Source organism: Oculina patagonica, chromosome 4 (genome assembly GCF_052425735.1).
Source record: "Oculina patagonica isolate OP01 chromosome 4, crgOcupat, whole genome shotgun sequence".
Classification (NCBI taxonomy): Eukaryota; Metazoa; Cnidaria; class Anthozoa; order Scleractinia; family Oculinidae; genus Oculina; species Oculina patagonica.
In genome coordinates this window covers 42,466,172-42,481,679 of record NC_135761.1, presented here as the reverse complement: position 1 = coordinate 42,481,679, position 15,508 = coordinate 42,466,172, and the positions used below count along the sequence as shown (strand labels likewise).

Genomic DNA, 15,508 nt, shown 5'->3' with positions numbered 1-15,508 from the left:
CCCAAAATTTTTGTTCCCCCTGACTTTTTGATCTTAACCCCTCCTAGCATCCATAATTTTCTGCTTTTAGCAAACGATGTTGTTAAAGCAGTTCTTAGACATGTCATTTGGAATGAGTTAAGTGTAGCTCGAATGTAGGTATAATCTTAACTTCACTTTATTTTTAAACATTGTTTCGAGATAGAGGAACATAAAAAAGCCCAAGACATTTATGTTTTGATTGAATTGTGCCGATTCAATCTTGTGACCGTTAATCTTTGGAAAATGCTATTATACAACATCATTTCACATCAAGCTAGCAAGCTAAAAAATCGACAGCAAAAAGACCACACACAAAACGATGAACTAAACGATATTATATTCTTAAAAGTAGGATGTATTCACAAAATCACATGTAATACTGCAAGTATAATAAGATACTTACAGTAATAATGAAAGGTAAATGATTATGTATTCATATCCCCGTTAAAACCATGGAGTCCATATATTCCGTCCATTTGGTAGAAGTTTTTATGGATGATACTTGCAGTGTCAGTTGTTAGATTTACTGCATTAGATTATCAACAATAATTCTTCTTATAAATGAACGGAATAAATGGATTCCAAGGATTTAACGGGGATATGAATATATAATCATTTACTTCTCTTTATTTCTGTAAGTATTACAAGATACTTACAGTAATAATAAAAGGTAAATGATTATATATTCATGTCCCCGTTAAATCCTTAGAATCCATATATTCCGTTCATTTGGTAGAAGTTTTTATGGATGATACTTGCAGTGTCAGTTGTTTGATTTACTACATTAGATTATCAACAATAATTCTTCTAATAAATGAACGGAATAAATGGATTCCAAGGATTTAACGGGGATATGAATATATAATCATTTACTTCTCTTTATATCTGTAAGTATTACAAGATACTTACAGTAATAATAAAAGGTAAATGATTATATATTCATGTCCCCGTTAAATCCTTAGAATCCATATATTCTGTTCATTTGGTAGAAGTTTTTTTGATGATACTTGCAGTGTCAGTTGTTTGATTTACTGCATTAGATTATCAACAATAATTCTTCTAATAAATGAACGGAATAAATGGATTCCAAGGATTTAACGGGGATATGAATATATAATCATTTACTTCTCTTTATATCTGTAAGTATTACAAGATACTTACAGTAATAATAAAAGGTAAATGATTATATATTCATGTCCCCGTTAAATCCTTAGAATCCATATATTCCGTTCATTTGGTAGAAGTTTTTATGGATGATACTTGCAGTGTCAGTTGTTTTCTTTACTGTATTAGATTATCAACAACAAATCGTCTAATAAATGAACGGAATAAATGGATTCCAAGGATTTAACGGGGATATGAATATGTAACTATTTACCTTTCTTTATTTCTGTTAGTATTTTTATGACACTTACAAAACCTTCTGCTACTACAGTTTTTATTCTTATTATTGTTATTCTCTTGCCAACGCCACTTATTTTTTCCGAAATTTTGACCGCTTCTTCAGCACTAAGTGAAATAGTGAAAAACTATACATGTTTTCTAGCATCCCTTTTCGGATCAAATCAACAAAACTTACGTTCTATTTTAACAACAAGTAACATAACCTTCGACCTTTAAACCATCCAACACATCTTCTACCCGTTTGCTACTGAAAACGGAATATAAATTTAGCATGTGAAATAAAGCTGCGAAAAGAAAGCGATCATTTTCAGGTCATATTAACACCGCATTTTTGCCAATTGTTTTCCACTGGAATGTTACTGTGATATGCGAAAAAAAGCTGCGAAAAGTTAGCAATTATATCGTTTTAAGACCAATTCATCACCACGCCTACCTACTTTTCTTTCATCTTTCATTACTATTATTCGTTGGATGTTCCTGCTAATTGCAAAATAAAGCTGCCACCAAAAAGCACCAATCATCTTCAGACCAAAACAACACCGCATTCTGCCTAATTATTTACCACGAAATGTTACAGTAGTATGCGAAGTAAAGCTGCCAAATATTACCAACAGTCATCAACGCTACATTCTGTCCACTTGTTTTCCAGTGAAGTGTTCACAACAGCATGGCAAAAAGCTGCGAATAGTTATCAACACTAATTTGTGCCCATTTGTTTTCCACGGAGAAGTGAGGAAAAAGTCATCTCTAAATTAGGTTAACATTGAACTAACAAAAATAGTTTTAATGAAGCATAGAAAGTTTAAAGCCCTAAATGACCATGGAAAGTGTCGAGGAACATAAGTTCGGGCTTGTTGAAGCATAGTTTGATACACATATTTATTCATGTGAATTTCACAAGTACTGTTGGCTATTTAAGCAGCAGCAATTTTGCACATCATTCTCTCTCTAACTGTTGGCAAAGATGCGTCGTGCGAAGCAGCCGAGCAAGTAATTGAACAGTGAAGCCATAAGAGGAGCCGCTTTATGCTACATGAGCCATAATTTTCTGCTTTTAGCATAATTTTCTGCTTTTAGCAAACGATGTTGTTAAAGCAGTTCTTAGACATGTCATTTGGAATGAGTTAAGTGTAGCTCGAATGTAGGTATAATCTTAACTTCACTTTATTTTTAAACATTGTTTCGAGATAGAGGAACATAAAAAAGCCCAAGACATTTATGTTTTGATTGAATTGTGCCGATTCAATCTTGTGACCGTTAATCTTTGGAAAATGCTATTATAGCGGAGCTCCTCGGCGCGCCAGCGCGCGGAGCGGAGCACCATGGGTAATGCGGGTACGAGAGAATTTTTGTAAACCCAGGAGGCCGAAAAAATTTGGTGCGTACGCGCGCCGAATCGCGTACAGACTCTCGGGGAGGGGGAGGGGAGTCACAAGGCAACCCGACCGGGGGGAGGAGAATGTCGTCTACGACTGCTTTCATCCTCTGGCTTTCATCATTATATATTAGACATGATTGGACGTCTTTGTTATGGCCAATTGACAGCTGTCAAAACAAGGTTTCCGCTGACCAGTATCACATGACTATATCGTGGGCTCAGATGTAGAGCACATCGAGGTTGAATGTTTTTTTGAAGTTGACCGCTGATCAAGTGACATTTCACCATTAATCGCGGGCGCATGTACTTTTCTGTGTGGAATTACATGAAGCCGAAAGTGAAATTGGGGAAATGCGCTGGTTGCTGTTGGCGCGACTAAATAAAATCACTGTCACTGTGATAAAATTTATAAGCTGCTTATTTTGAACTTATAGCAATTCTGGTTTATGCCTAAACCTTCGTGAACGGCAAGGTTAACAGCAAAATTTTGAATATGGTTCAGAGTTGAAACTCAGGAAACAAACTCACAACATGCCGATTTACGAATGAGTTCACCGAGAGGACTCCGCGATTGAAAAGCACACGACAGTTTATTACAGATAAATTATTTCTGGATGTATTCCTCGTTTATCCCGGGATAGCAGCCAAAGAAAAGCGGATTGTGACTGACCGAAATAGACGTAAATCTTCCAAGCTACTTGTTGAATTTAAAGCAAAGACGGTCAAAGACAAAATCCCTTTTCGAAACCAAGGTAAGCTAAGCTTATTATTTGTGTAATTCCTTTTTTAACAGATTAGAAAAGTTTCTGTTGTTTAGTTTATAAACAAGCATTCCATCTAATAGAACTCTTTCGTGTAACCGGTAAATGTATGTCAGAACAAGGCATACAACCTAAGTAAAATTCGTTTTGTCTTAAACACGAGTTGTATTCAAAGCAGATAGCTTCTACTGCGATAAATTTGTTTATCCTGTAAAGAGCAAATTTCCAGTTACACTACAAGATCAAAATTTACATGTGCATTTGCAAATTTGTAAGAATGTGGTCGAACATTGCTAGCTGACAGCCTTAGCGAAATATAGTTTTCTCAAAGACCTATGCTATTTTTGCTGAGAACTTTACTAAGTTTTCCTTATTTTAGTAAGTGAACATGTTTTGTGAAAGTTTTATATTTATAATCTGATAACAGCCGTTCTGGGAATAAATTGATTATTTTATTCATATTTTTCCAGGCGTAGACAATCGATAAACCGGTAATCGATAACAATCCATAGCAATCGATATCAATCTTCGTATTGTTTTACTTAATACAGGGGCTCCTTGGGATTAGTGATTGTTATTGACAACTGTTGATTGCTTTTTTTTTAACTGTCGATTGCTATCGACTTTTATCGATTTTCTCTATCGATAACAATCGATAATCATTTTTTTCTGTGAGTTCTATTGTTATGGATTACCGTTTATCAATTTGTGATTGATATCAATAGATATCGATTATATTGACTGATTTCCGATATAGATTTCTATTGATTGACTACGCCTGGATTCTTATAAATTACAATAAAGAAAAAAGCACAGATTCTAATTTGTTATGTGTAAGATCATAAACAATTTTTTTTTTATGTTATAACAACCAAATTGATCATTTATAATATGATAAGGACTTGGAAAAAAAATTCCAGTTTGCCCTGTGGTCAACAAGCAGCTCTCAAATTGTGCTGGCCTAGGACAGTACATGTGACACTGTGTATTGGCAAACTTGTGACTGTATAATTAACTTGTAGTCAGATGATCATGACTTGCCTGGGCCTTCACCAATTATGCAAACAGGCATGAAAAATTAATTGCTTGACAGGAAAATCTACTTGCCCCGGACGACCAGAGGGAAATTGTGGCTATAGCACTGCTATCTTGATGGTTGTGATTGGTACCATATTTTAAGCCTTTCATAGTTTTCCAGGCTAAAGCAATGACTTATCAGATATTTTTGCTTGAATTAGTTTTTTCTACAAGAGTAGCAGGTTAGTTTTTGATCCTGATGATGAGGAGAATTAATATCATTTAAAGCAAATTTAAAATACATCCACATTCAAATGTACATCAAGCTTTATGAGGTTAATTGAGTGACAGGTATTTATGGAGGTTGTAAGAGGCAGTTTGAGTTTATCAAACTGCCTCTTACAACCAAATCTGTTGCATTTTTAAAACTTGCTATATTAGGATTTCCATACCTTTTTGGGGTTTTTGATATACAAACATTTTGTTTTTTTAGTGAGGGAAAACAGGAATTCTGAAGGGGTGCAGTTAATGTCTGTGATGATGAAGGTAAGTATTACATTAGTGTCAGTTTATACCTTTATTTCTCTAAATGCTCGGTGACAGAGTTTAGTTTATGTAAATCTACATTAGTGCATGAAACTTGTTTTTTAAGTGTAAAATTTTGGGGTTTAAGAAATGATAGGTGTTTAAACTGCTTGGTAGTTTATGTTTCCTTAAAGGAGAAGTTCACTCTAGAATGGCCATTTATTTTCTTTACGCCAATAAAAGTTTACACCAAGGTATGTCATTCTCCAAAATTTCAGCTTCCAACGTTCACTATAACCCTACAAAATCTTTCTAAAAACTGGACAGCTGAATGCCGCCATCTTGGAGCTGGTAATGTATGCGTGACGTTAAAGAGCTCAGCCTGAGGTTATAGCGCACGTTGGAGGCTGAAATTTTGGCGAATAACATTTCTTTGTATAAACTTTTTATTGGCGTAGAGAAAATAAATGGCCATTCTGGAGTGAACTTCTCCTTTAAAGTCATGGTTCCCATTGAGGAATTTAATATACACAATTTACATGTCACAGCATATGTAAATATCATACAAAATGTAATGTTTTCATTGTTCAAGATAAGAGGGGATGGGAGAGGGGCCCAGGGGGGGGGGATACTCCGGCTTGTAAATGACGGGGATGATCGAAGGATTTTTTCGGGTTGGAAAATTTGGCAAGTATTTTTTGGGGTGACTTGATTTAAATTGGGGAGTTTTGGGGTATTGAAAACGAACGAAAGTGCCTTGGCGCGGCCTTGGCGTATTTATGGTCTGATGGATAAACAAACACAAGCGTTCAATTTTTTATGGTTTTCTTTGTGTTATATTATTGCCCCTCCTGGCAATTTAGGGGTAGTTTGACAAGCGATTTTTTTTAGGTTTATTTTTGACCCAGGGATTTTTTTGGGTATGTCAGAAGACTTAGGGATTTTTTGGGGTCCTGAGTTATGCCTCCATTCGATCATCCCCGTCATTTACAAGCCGGAGTACCCCCCTGGGGGTAGGGGTAGGAGGCCAAAAAAACCAACAAGATCTGCTACCTGACCCGACAAATTACTGGAATACTTGTAATGATTTTGTGGGAGAAGTGCAAATTGACCTTTTCAAATTCTGCTGGTTATTAGCTAACCTTAATATCTACATGTAAGCTTGAGCCCTAACTTAACATAAATTGTCTTGTTGTGGTACTAGGCGAATGTAAAAAAAGGATTTTAACTCAGCTGAAATTTCACATGAAAACAAAAAGTTGATAAACTTTTAAAGCTTCTTAGGCCAGAAAAGCCAACTTGTTGATGAGCCAGCTTAGTGTTTTCTTAGCTACGCTAAGAAATGGGGAGAATATGTAAGCTTTCATGGAATTAATCACAGTGCTTTCAACAGCACCTGTCAGAGAGCAATATAAGAGTCTTAAGACACCTCATTTAATAGGGAAATCATGAATTTTAGCCAGTGATTCACCCCAAAACACCCACCAAAGGTCATTCATGTGCCAGGTCTTGATAGCACTTTTTATGCCTTCAGTAGGTCAAAGGATTTTTTTGGTTCTGAACATATCCCCCAACACAGTCCCTGGCCCAGGCAAAAATTGGAAAAAAACATCTCTTTTTTATTCATCTGCAGATTGCTCTGAACAATTTAAGCTAATTTAAAATTATAAACATCCATTTGATGCCAATGATCATCAACAAATCTTATGTCCTTTTTGCCTTTTTCAGGGTTAACACGAGTAGCAGAATTTCCACAGAGTTGCAGACACAGCAAGAGATAAATGAACAATCAGATTATTATATTATTTTCTTCATTGCATGTAAAAATGTACTGTGTGTAGAATACAATTCATTTATAAGGACAGTTGTAATTTTAAAGTTAATGAAATAAAGCCAGATAAGGTACAATCATGTACATAAAAAACCATCCTGCTACCTAAACATTTAATTCCCAGTGCGCACGCTGCAAAGAACAGTAATTATGATAATGAGATACACATTTCATCATCTCTTAATGTATGGTAAAATGGCATGGTAAAATTTTTGCCAAGCAATCTATACCTGAGTTTAGAACTAACAAACAGTATTTATGCCTCTTCAGAATTTTTAAGCAAAGGGGAAAGGGATTCATATAAAGGAAAAAGGTCTTATCGTTTTGGGGGACCCTATTTTGCAGAATGACAGAATGTCAATATTTTGCTTGCCACTACCTTTTACTCCAGTTTGCTTACAGGAAGCTGTTATTTTTAGTGTTAGGCAATAATAAAAGACTGTCATCGTCACCATTCCATCATATAGGGGCCCCATTTGGGGGAGGGGGGGGGAAGCTACATGCAAAACTTTCCAATTGTATGCTATGTACAGCTGTAACATACCAGTTATGATGGGGGTATAGATATGTTCTAGAGCAACCCTTTCTTTGTTCTTGTTTAACTTTGAGAGTTGTGAGTATATCTTTAGAAGGTTATGCATAGACTACTAATGATATTTTTTATTGATCAACTTTTTGACTCTTATTTGCCCGCTGTATCAAATCGAACAAAATCGAACAAATTTTTCATCGAACTCAATCGAACGAAATCGAATCTAATCAAACGATTAAATTCGATTTTGTTCAGTCATCGAACGAAATCGGACAACAATTTTTTTTGTGAGTTCGATTTCCCAACCAAATCGAACGAAATCGAATTAAGCGTTCGATTAAGTTCGGAAATCGAACTTGTAGCTAAAATTTAAAATAACGAAATTGGAACTTAATGAGCGAGTAAAAAGTTAATGGAATAAGTGACTGGACATGGTATCGTAAAATCTTTGTCTTTTTTTGATCCTAAAGAAACAAAACATAATATTCGGGAATACGTAGTAAGCCATTTATAAACTCGTATGAGGGATCTAATTATAAATACTCAAATACAACCCCCGGCGTATCGTATCAAGTGGAAACCGTATTTTAGAATAACATTTTGCGAATTATAACTTTATATGATTAAACAATATAGCATTGCACATGGGGACGAAGGTGCACGCCGTATGTGACATGTCTTAACCGTAACTTTATTGTTGTTAGTGACAGAATTATTTCTCCATTTTGACATAAAAAGTATGGAAATAAAGGAAACATAACTTTAGATGGCTGGATCGATTGACGCATTTACCCGGGCATTTATTCCCGTGATCATCAAATGCAGGAAAACTGAACATTCGCTTGATTCAGATCATATCGTCATACGACGTAAGCCGCTCGCTTTGGTGTCGTTCGACGACCGAACTAAATCGAACTTCATCGGACTTTATCGAAGGTTCGATTTGGTTCGATTTGCATTTATTTTTTGTGAGTTCGATTTCGTTCGATGACCGAAAAAAATCGAATTTAATCGTTCGATTAAGTTCGATTGCGTTCGAAAACCGAACGTTCGATTTGATACGCTGGGTATTTGGTGCTGTTGTCCATGTTGTCCATATATAGCCTGCGTAGCTGGCGGCATTTTTGGTAAAACCCAAAAATACCGCCAGCTACGCAGGCTTATCATATATAAAGAAAATAACATGAATAAAAAAATCAGTCTAAAAAATTATCAAGGAGAAATAACTGAGGAGCTCCGCTTTTAGGCTTGCCTAAATCTATATATTACAACATCATTTCACATCAAGCTAGCAAGCTAAAAAATCGACAGCAAAAAGACCACACACAAAACGATGAACTAAACGATATTATATTCTTAAAAGTAGGATGTATTCACAAAATCACATATGTAATACTGCAAGTATAATAAGATACTTACAGTAATAATGAAAGGTAAATGATTATGTATTCATATCCCCGTTAAAACCATGGAGTCCATATATTCCGTCCATTTGGTAGAAGTTTTTATGGATGAAACTTGCAGTGTCAGTTGTTAGATTTACTGCATTAGATTATCAACAATAATTCTTCTTATAAATGAACGGAATAAATGGATTCTAAGGATTTAACGGGGATATGAATATATAATCATTTACTTCTCTTTATTTCTGTAAGTATTACAAGATACTTACAGTAATAATAAAAGGTAAATGATTATATATTCATGTCCCCGTTAAATCCTTAGAATCCATATATTCCGTTCATTTGGTAGAAGTTTTTATGGATGATACTTGCAGTGTCAGTTGTTTGATTTACTGCATTAGATTATCAACAATAATTCTTCTAATAAATGAACGGAATAAATGGATTCCAAGGATTTAACGGGGATATGAATATATAATCATTTACTTCTCTTTATATCTGTAAGTATTACAAGATACTTACAGTAATAATAAAAGGTAAATGATTATATATTCATGTCCCCGTTAAATCCTTAGAATCCATATATTCCGTTCATTTGGTAGAAGTTTTTATGGATGATACTTGCAGTGTCAGTTGTTTTCTTTACTGTATTAGATTATCAACAACAAATCGTCTAATAAATGAACGGAATAAATGGATTCCAAGGATTTAACGGGGATATGAATATGTAACTATTTACCTTTCTTTATTTCTGTTAGTATTTTTATGATACTTACAAAACCTTCTGCTACTACAGTTTTTATTCTTATTATTGTTATTCTCTTGCCAACGCCACTTATTTTTCCGAAATTTTGACCGCTTCTTCAGCACTAAGTGAAATAGTGAAAAACTATACATGTTTTCTAGCATCCCTTTTCGGATCAAATCAACAAAACTTACGTTCTATTTTAACAACAAGTAACATAACCTTCGACCTTTAAACCATCCAACACATCTTCTACCCGTTTGCTACTGAAAACGGAATATAAATTTAGCATGTGAAATAAAGCTGCGAAAAGAAAGCGATCATTTTCAGGTCATATTAACACCGCATTTTTGCCAATTGTTTTCCACTGGAATGTTACTGTGATATGCGAAAAAAAGCTGCGAAAAGTTAGCAATTATATCGTTTTAAGACCAATTCATCACCACGCCTACCTACTTTTCTTTCATCTTTCATTACTATTATTCGTTGGATGTTCCTGCTAATTGCAAAATAAAGCTGCCACCAAAAAGCACCAATCATCTTCAGACCAAAACAACACCGCATTCTGCCTAATTATTTACCACGAAATGTTACAGTAGTATGCGAAGTAAAGCTGCCAAATATTACCAACAGTCATCAACGCTACATTCTGTCCACTTGTTTTCCAGTGAAGTGTTCACAACAGCATGGCAAAAAGCTGCGAATAGTTATCAACACTAATTTGTGCCCATTTGTTTTCCACGGAGAAGTGAAGAAAAAGTCATCTCTAAATTAGGTTAACATTGAACTAACAAAAATAGTTTTAATGAAGCATAGAAAGTTTAAAGCCCTAAATGACCATGGAAAGTGTCGAGGAACATAAGTTCGGGCTTGTTGAAGCATAGTTTGATACACATATTTATTCATGTGAATTTCACAAGTACTGTTGGCTATTTAAGCAGCAGCAATTTTGCACATCATTCTCTCTCTAACTGTTGGCAAAGATGCGTCGTGCGAAGCAGCCGAGCAAGTAATTGAACAGTGAAGCCATAAGAGGAGCCGCTTTATGCTACATGAGCCCAGTAGTTTCTGGCCAATGCAGTATTATCAATGCGAAATGCGTCTGGAGCGTCAAAGAAAAAGACTTGTCAAAATCTTGGACTGCCATCTGCAAGAAGCGAGATTCTTGCGACAAAGCAATTTCAGGTTAGTTTAAGTTTAAACGTTTGCTTGAAATTGAAATTCGCCTTCATACAAATGGATTGTCACTCACATTGGTTTCCTTGCTTTTTTTTCTCAAGGTATAACGAATGCAGCGTTCTTCTTTAGTGCCATATCAACGCAAGAAAAGAAAAAAGGCAGTATAAATGAGGAAAGTGATGACAGCGAAGACGATCAAGAAACTTCGTCTATTCCCATAACGTCGTCTCAGCAACTAGTTGATGGAAATCCAACTTTGGTGAACAAGTTGCTTTGGCCTTCGATAGCCTATTGGCTGGCATTAACTACACCAAATGGTGCTCCTGCAAATCCACTCGTGGTCCATCGAGCTCTGTTGGATTGTGGCGTGGGGGTTACAGCAAATCAGGTAAACCATCAACTAGAACATTAAGTTCATTTTAAGTTTAAGTTTATTTACATGTTTACCATGTACGTATAAAACTATACACCATTAATAACATGCAGAAAAACACTTTAAAATGGAAGATCTAAACCAGTTCAATGAAGATGCGTTCATAACACTAAATGTATATCTTTCCAGTCCGTTTTATAACGGTTAAAAATGAAAACTTAAAATAATTCATTTGGGCAAGCTAAAGCCTAATTTTACAGTGATTTATCCTACGTTTTTCAGTTGACTCGTCAAAGACGGAAAACGTATGGGAATCAATGTCACATTGCCCAAACTTAATTTATCTGTTAATGGATGGTTTTTGCTAGCAATCCAAGCTAGCAATCTTAAGTTAAGTGTCCTAGATAATGGTTTAATACAAGCATAGAGATTTGGCAGCTTTCACGTTTTTCAGTGATTGTTTAAAGCAATTAACTAGTACATTTAGCGAGAGTTTTATTTCATAAACTGAAAAAATAAGTTTTCTTTCCCTGTTTAAGGTTCAGTTTCAAGACGGAAAAGAGTGTCTTGCGATCAAGGAACTCTACAAAGTGTTAAAAGACCACCGAAATCCCTTCATGCAAGAACTGGTGTTAGCTTCCTATCAGCGAAGTTATGTAGACGAATTTAGTCATTTGCCAGCAATGTCGCCGCTCTCGTCACAGCAATTGGAAGATTGTGGGACTGAAAACGTTGTGCGAGTCACCCTGGTAAACCCAAGCTTTCAGCCATCACTGGCTAGTGCAGTAGAGAAGATGGTGGAGTCAAAACTGCAAATAGACAGGTTCGGTTTCAACACGCCCAAAACCACTTTAACATCTGGCATCAAAGAAAAACGCCTCTCGGACAAGCTAACAATCCTAATTAACGACATCACAATTGCCATGAAGAAACTTAGCTACGCAAGTTACAGAGGTACAAAGTGTACAAGAGAGACCCCAGAGCCAAGTACACTTATTCATATAAGTGCGACGCCAGGGCTTTCATCAACAGTCTGGCCACAAATGAGCAGTTCAAGTCAAGACTTGTAAGAGAAATGAAAAAGATAACTGAGCTGTTATCTGATCCACTCTGCGAATTGTTCGAGCCACTGGTAATCGATTACGACCTAATAGAAGTCAGTGACGGAGTATGTTGGTCCTTGAAGAAACGTGCCTTTGTGCAATGCCCAATCCAGGACAACCAGATAGGCAAGATATCGCCAAGGGCGTTCTCTGTGTACGACTCAACCAAAGAGCCTGACCCCAAGTATTTTCGTGAAATACTAGAGAACAGTTTGACACAAAGTGAAGTGTCAACCTTCTGTGAAGATTTTCTTAAACTGTTAAATTACAGTCAGAAGAAACACAAAGACATGGTACCTTGCCTTGTGGGAGAGGCAAACAGCGGCAAGACGAGTCTTTTTTTCCCGATCCAGGGACTAGTGCATCATGGAAATATTGCTACCGTAACGAAGCAAAGAGCTTTCAACAAGGCCATGATAAACCCATTTACTGAAATAATCTTCATCGACGAAGCTGACGAGCACACCTTGGAGATTTCGGACTGGAAGCTTCTCACCCAGGGGGGATACGCCGCTCACGATGTCAAATACCAGACCGCAAGGGCGTTCATCAACAAATGTCCAATGCTCATCACAGCGCAACAAAAGTTGCAGTTTGGCACGGTTCACCAACCCGCCATGGACAAACGTCTGCGCACCTATTATTTTAGGAAACTGGAAAATCCGAAGAAGAAAGCGGTGGCGTGGTTGAGAAAGCACCCCATGGAGTGCGTCGTTTGGGCCGCAGAAGAAGCCAAACGCTGTACAACAGACACCGAGAGCGATGAAACTGACAGTGATGAAGAGAACGCACAAGATGAAGAAGGAAGTCTGCAACAGAAAGAAAAGGAAGATCTAAGAGCGCTGTCACTCACTGATCCACCAGTCAAAGAGACCAGACCCGGAGAAGCGGAAGCAAGTGATGAAGAAAGTTCTGCTGCTGGCACTGAGCAGTCGGACGACGACGACGTTACTGATTCCACAACAAGCGATGATGCCCTTGTCGAGTTAAGAGCTACCTTGAGCAGATTAGATCCGGAAAGTCTACGATACAGGCAGGTGGACCACATACTCCGAGAGCAAGAACAAAAACTAACGTGGCGAAAAAACTATGCTGAAAAACTGCACCAGTTACGAAAAGAATCCCTCAGAGAGCGAGGCGTTAGCACCCAGACTGCAGATTTGTTGCCAATGGAACAAGACACAGTGATGCCCACACCCATACAAACGGAGCTGCAGGATCACTGCGACCAACAAAGAGATCAAGAAGAACGTGATCGACGTGAGAACGCGCGTGAAGCATTCAAAGGCGCCTGGCTAAGAAGGGCCGAGAGAGAGCTCCATGACTGCGCAAAAAAAGTGCACACAAGCCCGGACCAAGACTTCAGAAAATCAATGCAAGCCCTCCTTAAAGTCCTGCAGGATAAACTGAAAAAACATCATGCCAACCTGGGAACATTGGGCACCAAAGAGGCCTTGGAAGAGAGAAAGCAGGCGTGCATCCAAATGGGGCTTCTCCGCGAGCGACACGCCCACTTCGTTCTGTCCGTCTTCGAGGCCCTCCCTACAGCCGAGGAATTGGGAGAGTCGTCTACGATGTCTTCACAGGATGAGGAACAAGAGCTGTATAAAACTCAGGTGCCGAGTTGGGAAACAGATCACATGGCGTTCCAAAGGACCCGGCTCCTCCAAGAACCATCACAACAGGGGACAAGAAAGCGAACACGTTCGCTCCACCAAACTGGAAAGGGTAAAAAGCCGTGCAACAACAACACCATCACGAACTACTTTTTTAGCCAGCAATAGACATTGAAACTCTTTTTTCAGTGAGGCTATAGTAATTTAAAAAACAAACAGATTATAGTAAAATTAGAGTTGTTAATCTAGAAAGCGGCTTAAACGAGCGCATTCCTTTAGTAAATCGAACACCATACTACTCTTACTGCTAGCGTGAATTAGTTGTTGTTAAAGAAATAGATTGTTGATCGTGAAAAGTAATTTAATGAGTCACGATATATTAAATGACGTTCTTGCTTAATACAAGTTGAAAATGTTAGTGTTGTCCTTGACTCGGTAATTAGACTAGCTGCATTTTCATTCCAGCCCTTTTCTTGAGAGAGTCTGCCGTTCTTCCGTCTTGAAATTTGAAATCAGGATCCCTTAAAATTGCCGTCCACTGTCCAAACCCGTACTTATCAATTCCCTTCTTGAGAAACTTATCCTCGTCTGCCGTGAATTTCAACACCCGACGATAAGTTCTTTGAACTCGCAAATGGTCTGTGGGAGGGGAATCTTGATTCTTTTCTTGTTTTGATTCTGTTGTTTCGACCGGTGCGGAAACACTTGAGGTTGAACCGCTAAACCTCGTTTGCACTTCCCTATCCACCTCCGAGCCTTTCGTGCCTTGTAGCTTTTGTAAACACTCGTGAGCTTTGACAGCAACTTCTCGCGATCTTTGCTTTTGATAGTGAACTTTTGCAACGGCAGAACTGTGTTTTTGGTCTTCTGATAAAATACGTTGCTCCTTGCTTGTGAGCAGATCGAGGCTTTGCGTTTCGACAATTTGACGATAGCGCGTCGGATGAATGTACTTTCCGATTGCATCAAACACTAGTTTACTCATGATGTCGCCCAATTTGCTGTGTTGTCCTCCATTTCTTGTGACAAGTAGGTAGTCGCACTGTGGTTTCAGCAATGGCCTAACGAAATCGATGTAGCTTTCAAGCACCTGCATGCTTGCATCGGTCAGAATCAATGAGTCAAATCCATACTTGCTGGCCGTCTTAAACTTTTTCTGGTGAATAAATCCTCCGTTCTCCTTTGCTGCTTTTACCATGTCCACGGTCAAATACTGGTAAGTCATAGGCCGAGATCCTTTCACCTTGATGAACAAATACACCGCGACGAATTTCGTGGCAAATGTTAAGTCCGAAGGATTAACTTGACCTGGAATAGTTTTGCATGTCTTTACGGTGTTCTCGTAACGAGGTAAATGAAATGTCACCACTTCTAACAGTTCTTCCATAGTTGCCCAGTGTCCCCTAGCATCCAAAGTTTCAATGTCTAGATCTTGTGTCCACTGCAGTCTCATCATCTTTGCCACTGTAAATACTTTTTATACTTTCTTATTATTTTTTTTTTCTTTATTCCTGTTCCTGTTTTTTTATTGTTTCCTTGTACTGTAAGCCCTAACACCAATAAAAGCTTTTTATTGAAAAAAAAAAAAAAAAAAAAAAAAAAAAAAAAATCTTTGCCACT

The 15,508-nt window shown here is 37.4% G+C and overlaps 1 protein-coding gene and 1 long non-coding RNA gene across 2 annotated transcripts; one reads left to right on the top strand and one right to left on the bottom strand.

The window, feature by feature from the left end:
- Positions 1 to 2,726: 2,726 nt before the first annotated feature.
- LOC144650288 (uncharacterized) lies at positions 2,727 to 8,731 on the top strand. The gene is made up of 3 exons (XR_013570075.1): positions 2,727 to 3,555; positions 5,075 to 5,127; positions 6,835 to 8,731. It is a non-coding gene; the product is annotated as an uncharacterized LOC144650288 (long non-coding RNA).
- Positions 8,732 to 14,327: 5,596 nt separating this feature from the next.
- Positions 14,328 to 15,113, bottom strand: LOC144648484 (uncharacterized). Its single transcript, XM_078508020.1, has one exon. The coding sequence runs from the start codon at positions 15,111 to 15,113 to the stop codon at positions 14,328 to 14,330; it is 786 nt and encodes a 261-aa protein (XP_078364146.1).
- Between the last annotated feature and the right edge of the window lie 395 nt (positions 15,114 to 15,508).